Source organism: Triticum aestivum, chromosome 6A, assembly GCF_018294505.1.
Source record: "Triticum aestivum cultivar Chinese Spring chromosome 6A, IWGSC CS RefSeq v2.1, whole genome shotgun sequence".
NCBI classification, from domain to species: domain Eukaryota; kingdom Viridiplantae; phylum Streptophyta; class Magnoliopsida; order Poales; family Poaceae; genus Triticum; species Triticum aestivum.
Genome location: NC_057809.1, coordinates 29,656,341 through 29,666,222, shown reverse-complemented (window position 1 = coordinate 29,666,222; position 9,882 = coordinate 29,656,341). Strand labels below are relative to the sequence as shown.

Sequence of the window (9,882 nt, the reverse complement as noted above, 5' to 3'; positions counted from 1 at the left end):
CACGCCGATATCGGTATCGTCGAAAAGGGAAATTCCCTTTCCATTCCAGGGTTACAAGGGTTGCACATCGGTTTTAAATAGAAAAAATGCTCTCGTATTACGGGACGGATGGAGTAGAACGGAGGCATTGCGCAGCATCTTGTGTCCATTTTTTACACGCGGCCGCGGGCAGCTGGAAGAAGACTTGGCCTTTCCGGGCAATATACTATGAAGAAATGGGAGGAAAGCGGCACGCGGAGTTTCTTCCTGAGCTGAAAGGGAGAGGTGGAGTGCGGCCCGGGGCAGGCGAGGCGGGGGCCGGCCGGCCACGCCCACACGGAGACGGAGGAACAAACAAAGCCGGAGACTTTCTCGCTTCAGTTTGCAGCAGCGTCCTCTCCTTCGTCCGTCCGTCCGTCCCCCCTCGCAAGCGCTCCAGTCTCCGCTTACTTATCACGGCCAGCCCCCCCTTGACTTCCCCTCCATTCCATACTCCTCGTCTTCTTCCTCTTCCGCCTCCCCGGTTCCCCTTGTCTCCTCCTCCGCAAGCAACCCTCTTGCGTCGTTCCTGCTGGTTGGCTCCGGCGGGAGGGAGGAGGGGGCGCGGTGAGATGGGGAACATCTGCGGCGGCGCGGGGAAGGCCGATGTGGCGGCGGACTACCGGCCGTCCAGCCCAGGTGAGGACGGATCTGCTTCTCTCCAGGAACCTGATTCGGGATCCCCCTTTTCCTCCTCTTTCTGCTGACGTTGCTCTTCTTACGATCTTGTCGATCCCCGGATCCCGCGAGCTCCCCCGGCGGGGGGGATTTCTTGGTTCCTGCTCGGACGTCTTGTTTATTTATGTTGTCTGCTGCGCAGAGGCACCGTGGCTGCTGCCTCGGCCAAGACCCTGTTTTGATCCAGTCGGATTCTGATTCTTGGTTCTCCGAGGAGCTCAAGATTGCGCTGCTTCTTTCATCTCTGTCCGTCAGTCAGCCAGTCGTCTGTCGAGTTGTTTAGGGGTTGGTTGGTGGCAGTGAATCAGCACATCCTGCTTAATTTCTTCCTATTCTCTTCTCAGATTCCCCCTGTTCTTCATAGGAGTAGTCGACAGAGATCAGGGATTGGAATTGACTGAATCAGTATCATGCAACCATAGTTTTCCAATTACTACACTTGACGCTTTAGTCTTCCAAATTTTAATTTACGAGTGGAGTATTTTGTCAGTAAAAGAGAGAGTAGATTTCCCCGCTTCATGAATCATACAGGGTAAACTGAAGCAACCTATGTTACTGATGCAATCCAAACTGTTTGCTCGGAAGGGGAACTTCTCCATGTTCTCTGTAAAATTTCTCCAACAATCAAATTCAGTATTGTTAAAAACGTGTTGCTTATTGTGTAACAGGAACATCCAACTACAAGACGAGCGGCAGCGTCACCACCAGCAACAGCACCACGGGGAAGCTCTCATCGGGAGGCAGCAGCACCTTCATGGCCTCCACGGGCAGCGGCGGCACCAGCGGGGGCTTCGACGAGGCCGCGGCGGGTTTCCTCGAGGGCCAGATCCTGGAGGCGCCCAACCTCCGCACCTTCACCTTCCTCGAGCTCAAGACGGCCACCAAGAACTTCAGGCCCGACAGCGTGCTCGGGGAGGGAGGGTTCGGGAGGGTCTACAAGGGGTGGGTGGACGAGAAGACGATGAACCCCACCAAGAGCGGCACCGGCATGGTCGTCGCGGTCAAGAAGCTCAACTCAGAGAGCATGCAGGGGTATGAGGAATGGCAGGTAAATATTTCTTGAGCTCTCTGAATTACAAACCGATCGAGTATGATGAGCATTGGAATTTGGCGGTTTGACTTTGTCTTGTTTGCTCTTGATGGGAACTTCGATTCAGCTTCGGCACATGTGGAACAACTGCTATGAGTTTACTTTTGTAGTTTTAGCTGAGTTTACTGTCCACTTTCTGACAACTGTTACGAGTTTACTTTTGTAGTTTTAGCTGAGTTTACAGTCCACTTTCTGCACACGCGCACACACCATTAGTGGTCAGGTTTAAACAAATCACAACAATTTTAAAGATTCTCTTGGTCGTTACATGATGTCTTGGCTGCTAGATCTATTATATCGTAATGGAGTTGCGCTGTCTGGCCAGTGCCATTTGACTAATGCTAACCAGAGCCATCTTGTTTGAAGGTGGTATGATAAGCCGTTCACAACTGCTGACCAGGAACACCCAATAACCCACATGTTTATCACAATGTAGTCGCTTCTATTTTTGTTTGGTCAGCTCTGGTACATATAAAATGCTACTATTAGGCCGGCGGACGTGACTCGGTGCTCCTAGTTTAGTCTAACAGAATCATTGTTTCCAAAGGTTGCCGCAGCTGCTGTATCTGATAAACATTTCTGGTTGTCAACTTGCAGTCAGAGATAAACTTTCTGGGAAGGCTCTCGCATCCAAACCTTGTCAAGCTGTTGGGCTACTGCTGGGAGGACAAGGAACTGTTGCTTGTCTACGAGTTCATGGCCAAAGGGAGCTTGGAAAACCATCTTTTCAGAAGTGAGTTATTATACTGCCAATAAAAGAAATTCGTCCTTTCTTCTAGGCATTTTACCTAAAAATAGGTTCATGACCTTGCTCGTGCTCGTTGTAATCTTTCTTCTCTGCAATTATCGGAAGCGGTTGCAGTTCTTGAGCAACCAGTTGAATTCAAAATACTGATATTGGAACCTGTTGCATTTCTGTAGAAGGATGTGCTCCGCTGTCATGGGAACTGAGGCTGAAGATAGCCATTGGTGCAGCTCGAGGACTTGCATTCTTGCATGCATCAGAGAAGCAAGTTATCTACAGGGACTTCAAGGCTTCCAATATTCTTCTAGATGCAGTAAGTGTTGTACCAAGTACTCCCTCTGTAAACTAATATAAGAGCATTTAGATCACTACTTTAGTATTCTAAACGCTCTTATATTAGTTTACGGAGGGAGTACTAGGCAATGTACCTTTTTTCTGATGTCTACATATCAAGGTCAAATGCTGACTGCTTTTTTTTTGGCAGAGTTATAATGCGAAGCTCTCCGACTTTGGGCTTGCTAAGCTTGGACCAACGGGTAGCAACTCTCATATCACGACTAGGGTTATGGGCACCTATGGATATGCGGCTCCGGAATACGTAGCCACCGGTATGTGTCCTTATGCCAGTTTATTTATCACACATATATGAACAGATAATGCTGCCTGCAGTCGATGCACAAGTCATGGTACAGACTGAAACATAAACATATGACAGATAGGTTTAGTATCCCCATATAGCCAATGAAGTCTCATTTTGGATCTTTCCATATTTAGAGTTCTACATCAACTAGATTTGTCAATCATTCATGGGCCATGACAATTGCTCCTGTCAAGGACAGTTTAACAAATTAAGATTTGTCAATCATTCATGGGCCATGACAATTGCTCCTATCAAGGACAGTTTAACAAATTAAATTACTCCATCTTCTAACAATACCTTTTATGTCAAGTGAGCATTCCTCTGCTATTTCCAGTTTGCATCCCATATGAGATTCTGAATTTATATATCTGACTATAATACCTTCTCAAGTTGTTGGTAGCTCCATTCATCCAGTTATCCATACAATTTTGGAATTTACAAGTTGCTATCTGTGGTTGCTTTCTTATCTGTTGATTGCTGTTCTCACCGCATGCTCTGAACCATATCCAGGCCATTTGTATGTCAAGAGCGACGTTTACGGTTTCGGAGTTGTGATGCTGGAGATGCTGTCCGGCAAGCGAGCGTTGGACCCCAACCGTCCCAATGGACAACAGAGCCTCGTTGACTGGGCGAAGCCCTACTTGGCTGACCGGAGAAAGCTCGCCCGCCTTATGGACCCTCAGTTCGAGGGCCAGTACAACTCCAAACAGTCCCACCAGGCGGCGCAGCTGACGCTGAACTGCCTTGCCGGTGAGCCCAGGATGAGGCCGTCGATGAAGGAGGTCCTCGAGACGCTCGAGCAGATCGAGGCACTGAAGAGCCGGACAAGGGAGACAAGAGGAGGGAGCGGGACGTCATCCAGGGACCGTGCCCACGGCCGCTCTGCTGCAGTGCACCAGCGGTCATCTCCACGCGGCAACGGTGATGGGCGCCGTGGCTCGAGGCCCACCAACGGGCACGCCACGAAGGCACGGTGATCCCCAACCTGCTGGCGGATGATCTGCTGCTGCTGATGACATTCTTTCTCTTCCTGTACATACATGGCCTAATTAAATTATTTTTTGTCTGATGTTGGTGTTGAGCTTGTGTCGGATCACGGTGAGTGTAAAATACAGCAAGAAAGAAAATCAGAGATATCATGTAATTGTATATTGTGAACACCTAGAAATGGCAGAGGCAATAATTCTTTGGTGTTCCTGCACGGCTGCGCCACTATGATTGTTTGGCACTTTGTTGGACAGTACAGTAGATACCATGGTTTTTCTTTTTCTTTTGGAGCTGAGCTTTGCGAGGTTAATTGTATGGTTGTCAGTACATTCTGGGGATGACTCGGCATTTTCATTTGTTTGTGAATCTGTGATGGGTATAATATAAATTCAGTATGGAGAATTGGCCAAATGAATCCAGTGTGCAGAATCTGTTCGTCGACGACATGACATGATGATATTGTCTGAATTGGCATGGCATTGCTGGTAGTCTTCAGTTGACTGACCTCTGTTTTGGTGACGACTTGTTCCAAGTTGCAGTAGCTGAAGTTGCGTACGAATTATCAGTGTGAATGATGTGATTGTGCCAACCAGTTGTGAACCCTATTAAAAGTGGGCCGGCAATGTTGATTTCACAAGTCAAAGCAAATCAACAAGCCTAGATTCTCTTGTCTCCAACCAACCAACCAAAAGAAAGGAAAATGAATACTATGTTTTTCTACTGCTGGAGTATCGTTGGAAGAATTGACTTCAGATATCAGTCATTTCGCCATTATCAATTGATTTATAATAGTCAACAATGTTAAATGGCCCTCACTAGCCTGAAGTTTGAGCTGGTTTATTCTTGTTTATTTTACATGAAAGAATACCACTTGTGATTCATATTTCTGTTTTTTTTTTTTTTGCATTGTGGGATTCATCCTTGTATTGAATAAAGATTACTGCCCCAAACACCTGTCATAGACACAGAGGACTCCCTGCCATTATGTATTCATGTTTGCAAATTCTTCAGTCACAGATACTCTGCATGCAGCGTACACAAGCTCAGCTAAATACAGAGTACATAAACTTTTCTTTGCCAAAACTGTCAAAATATTGAACTTCATTTCATGGCGCGGCAGCAAAATTGCATTCAAAAGCTCCAAACAGCAGGAGGGAGGCTTCCCTTCCACCTGATCAAATCAAGATTTTAGTCGTATCAGATAAACGATCATGTGCCATGGTTTAGCATATCAAGATTTTTTTTTCCATTACCATGCACAGTACAGCTGCTGACTCTTATGGTCAAAATACAGTACAGAGAGGGAAGATACAGTCTTAGTTAACATGCAATTTTTTGCTTGGCACATTACCATTCTTTCAAACTGATGTAATTAATATATATACCCAATCAAGCTAATCGGCTAAAGATTCTCACTTACATTAATGCGGCAAATCAAAAGAACAAACCAATAAGAAGTGTGATATTGGCGGATGGAGGGAATAATAAGTTTTCAATTGATAAAAACAAGATTGGGAGCACATCATGGTAGCAGTAATACCTAGAATGAAGTTTCTTGTTTACATAATGATCTTCCAGCTAGCATTGTCTCTCTCCCTCTGCTATTCTTGTCTGCACATCATGGGAGTACTTGTTTAATGGTCACTTTAAGCAGAAGATGTCAGAACTTTACAGAAATCAGGAAGCAACAGAAACCAACATGCTAAGTGTGTACTGAGAAATAAGATCTGTGTATAAGCCACAAGTTCCTCATCACTGCTAATCCCTATTATGGCTGGTTGTCCGTATCCTCACGATTCCATCAGATTATCAGAAGATGCACTGGCTTCTATGTTGGCAGGTTTTGCTTTTGCAGGAAAGCATCAACTGCATCCTATTTACTTTGTAGCGGATAGTCAGATATCAGTGCAAGAGAAAGACACATGATATCTTCTCTCCACTCCAAGCAGTTACATTGGAGCATTAAGCACATTCTAGCTCAAACTTTGACATAAATAATAAACTGGAACATTTACTGATTAGCATCCCACTTCCCGAGAAAAGCCAATGAAGCTGCTCATGGTCATGAACTTGTCAATGGAGAAGCAGGAATCCAAATGTTAGAATACAATCAGCAGGTCATTCTTACTTCTTGTCATGGTTTGTATCATGCATAGTGATCTTTCCAGTTTGCAACTACTCAATATGTTTAAGATCAAAGATCTGTAGGATCATTTGCTTATAAAGGAAGTCCCCGCTTTAGGGGAAGTACAATCACAGACTAGAACTATTTTTTTGTTTGGAATAGACTGGAGCATAGGCAGGGAGACATTGACTTCGCTACAATTTGACATTTATTTAGAAAAATCCATTTGTAGAATGGATAGTATTACCAATGGAAAGGTCGGGGTTTCAATAGTTGTTCAATAGAGAAGATATAAGTATAAACAAATCATATCCAATGAAAAATTATAACTGAATTTTAACATGAATTTTCCAAAGCACACAAAACAGATGACCTTCCATATATTGACACAGCGGTCTTCACTGCCACTAGCAATCAGAGCAGATGAATGTGCATCCACAGAATATACAAGAGAAGTGTGCTCAATCATCTCCAACAGGGGCTGGCTGGTTAATGCCCATAATTTGATAGTTCTGTGGCCAACCAAAATATCATGTGTGTGAATAAACTGACGGCGGTTATAAACTCGAAGAGCAGAATTGCGGCAAATAAATGTAAAATGATAATGATAAAAATATTAAGAGGCGAGTTGCTCACAGAAGTCGATGGCTCCACTTGTTTCTTGACGCAGCAGCTGCATGGGAAAATTTTGAACCAACAAACTCAACATCTCATATATTTCCTCCATCTTTGGGTGCGACCCATCCTGTGCATTGAAAGAGTGCACCTCATTCTTCACCTCGATCCAGCTCCAACCAGGGACTTTGCTTAATCCTTTATTCTTCATTTCCCTCTGCACTATTGCTCTATCACTCCACATCCCAAGACCAGAATACATGCTGGAGAGGAGAACATAGGTGGAGTGCTGTCTAGGTTCTGCCTCCAACAGATGGCTGGCCACATCACTCGCTAGTTCCATATTCCCATGGATTCTGCAAGCACCTAATAGGGTCATCCACACCATGGCATCTGGTTCAAATGGCATAGAGTCAATAAGCTCTTTTGCTTTGTCAAGCTGCCCAGCCCTCCCATAAAGATCAATGCCACATGCATAATGCTCCATCCGAAGAGGAATTCCATACCTAGTTTCCATGGTATTGAGGATTTCTGAACCTTCGTCTACAAGACCAGCATGACTGCATGCAGTAATCAGGCCAACAAATGTAATATGATCCAAAGGAACCTTAAGCTCCAGCATCTCATTGAAAAGGTTGCGCACGGCCTGCGCCTGTCCATGCTGCGCATAACCAAACATCATAGAGTTCCAGGGCACAGAGCTAGTCTTATCTGCCTCCTCAAAAGACTTCATTGCATCATCCAGAATGCCGCTCTTAGAATACATGAAGATCAGCGAGCTGGAAACAAAATTGTTGGAAGCAAAACCAGAATGGATGACTAAACCGTGTATTTGTCTACCTAGCCGAAGTAAAGCAAGGTCTGAGCATGAACGCAGGGCAGCAGAGAATGCATACTCGTCAGTTCTAATAATTTCTGACTGCATACATCTGAAGAATCTCAAGGCATCAGCGCTCAAGCCGTGCTGCGAATACCCAGTTAACATAGAATTCCAGGAGACGGTGTCCTTGAGCAGCAAGGAATCAAAGCACTTATATGCATCTTCCATCATGCAGTTCTCACTAAATCGAGTGTACATGGCAATTAGAGCATTGCAAACAGGTGTGACTCCTTCAAAGCCCTTCTTGATCACCAAACCATGAATTACTGTCCCTCCGTGATCACGATGCTCTGCGCACGCACTTATGATACTTGTGAAACTATACATGTCAGGCTGCACTCCACCCGCTCGCATCATGTTAGCAAAGAATCCCATCGCCTCATGCTCCATCCCATGGGAAGCGTAAGCTCCAAGCATTGCGTTCCATGAGATCAAATCCCTTCTGTTCCCAATTTCATCAAAGATCCTTCTAGAATTTGCCAGGGCCCCACATTGTGAGTAGGCAGTGATTGCTGCATTCGACACTATCAAACCCAATGCCGATCCATATTTGACAATCTTCCCATGCAGCTGATGCATCAAGAAATGACTGGAGTCATCGACCGCTGTGAGCAACGCCGCGAATGTTGCCTCATCAGGAAGCAACCCCTCCCTCTCCATCTCAACAAACAGCCAAACTGCTGGAGCAACCTTCCCAGACTCCACATAACCAGCAACGAGGGCGTTCCAAGAAACAGTGTTCCGCTCCGGCATTCCATCGAACACCCGACGGGCATCGCTCGTGCGGCCACACTTAGCATACATGTGAAGCAATGCGGTCGCAGCGAAGACATTGTCGGCCAGGCTAGCTTTGACGATGAGCGAGTGCAGCTGGGTGCCGAGAGCAGGGCAGCCCATGGCAGCAGCGGAGTGGAGAGCAGGGCCGAGGGCGAAGGTGTTTGCGGCGAGCCCCCGGGCGTGCATGGCCTGGAGGAGGCTGCACGCGGCGGGGTGCGCCCCGGCGGAGACATAAGCGGTGAGGAGGGAGTTCCAGGAGGCGGCGTCCGGGTGGGGGATTTGGTCGAACACCTGGCGCGCGGCGGCGAGGCCGAGCGGGGAGAGCGAGTAGGCGGTGAGGAGCTGGTTCCAGGGCGTCGGGGAGGTGACGCCGGACTTGAGCAGCGTGGCGTGGGATTTAGCGGCGGCAGCGGCGGCGATGGTGAGGTGGTGGCGGCGGCGGAGTTGGCGCGCGGGCATTTTTCTTGCGTTTTTTGGATGGGGAATTTGACCTCGAAACCCAACTTACTTGGCACTTGGATGGTTTGAAGGGGCCAGCTCGCCACCCCCACGTCGCCGCTGTGTGCAGACCGAGGGGCCAAACTCGCCGCCTCCGTGGACGCCCCGCCGCACGCAGCTCACGGTGCCGCCTCCGTCGTCAGGCGACAGGGCACGACACCGCGCGGCTCTCTTTCTTCCATGAGAGCGCCGCACCGAGGATAGGAGCGGGCGGAGGAAGTGGGCGGGAGGGAGGATAGAAGCGGACGGAGGAGCGAGGGACGCCGGCGGCGTGGAAGAGAGCAGAGACATTGCCGGGGACGGGGTTACGCTTTTTTTTTTTGAGACAAAAGGTTACGCCTTTCTCCAGCCGATCTGGGCCTGGGCTGGAAGGAGGTGGGCAAATACCCCCAAGCTCGACCGAATAACCTTAGTTTTTTTTTCAGAAATTTTATTAAAAAACTAGGAAAATTCGAAAACATTTTCTTGAAAAATATCGTTAGAACAAGTTTATTTAAAAAAATCATCCTTTATTAATAAAATGTCTGTCAAAAATTGAAAATGTTCATCGTGTTGTAAAAAGATGTCATGTATTATAAAATATTCACCACTTATTTGAACATGTTTATGTATAAAGATATGTTTATAAAGATGAAAAGGAAAGAAGAAAACGGAAAAGTGAAATCAAAAGATGGAAGAAACAGAAGAAAAACCAGAAAAAAGTACAAAAACCAAAAAGGAAAAACCAAATGATCCAAGAAAAGTCATAGAAACCAGACTATAAATGGTTGACACACCAACATTAATTTTCTTAACATATATATAGGCATGCAGTGTGTTACCCCCCAAA

General features: G+C 46.5%; 2 protein-coding genes across 3 annotated transcripts; one reads left to right on the top strand and one right to left on the bottom strand.

The window, feature by feature from the left end:
- Window positions 1-263: 263 nt before the first annotated feature.
- Window positions 264-4,372, top strand: LOC123131808 (probable serine/threonine-protein kinase PIX13). Its single transcript, XM_044551491.1, has 6 exons — window positions 264-657; window positions 1,365-1,744; window positions 2,384-2,519; window positions 2,708-2,844; window positions 3,016-3,139; window positions 3,682-4,372. The coding sequence occupies exons 1-6, from the start codon at window positions 591-593 to the stop codon at window positions 4,146-4,148; spliced, it is 1,311 nt and encodes a 436-aa protein (XP_044407426.1). The 5' UTR covers window positions 264-590; the 3' UTR covers window positions 4,149-4,372.
- Window positions 4,373-5,117: 745 nt separating this feature from the next.
- LOC123131807 (putative pentatricopeptide repeat-containing protein At3g25970) lies at window positions 5,118-9,229 on the bottom strand. 2 transcript variants are annotated; one of them, XR_006464329.1, is made up of 4 exons: window positions 6,920-9,229; window positions 6,657-6,795; window positions 5,699-5,769; window positions 5,118-5,329 (listed from the first exon to the last, which is right to left on the bottom strand). XR_006464329.1 is itself a non-coding variant. In XM_044551490.1 (1 exon), exon 1 carries the CDS (start codon window positions 9,012-9,014, stop codon window positions 6,900-6,902), a length of 2,115 nt encoding a protein of 704 aa, XP_044407425.1. In that variant the 5' UTR covers window positions 9,015-9,229; the 3' UTR covers window positions 6,895-6,899. The 2 variants fall into 2 exon arrangements, 1 of the variants encoding a protein (XP_044407425.1); XM_044551490.1 differs by lacking the exons at window positions 5,118-5,329; window positions 5,699-5,769; window positions 6,657-6,795 and having other exon boundaries at window positions 6,895-9,229.
- Between the last annotated feature and the right edge of the window lie 653 nt (window positions 9,230-9,882).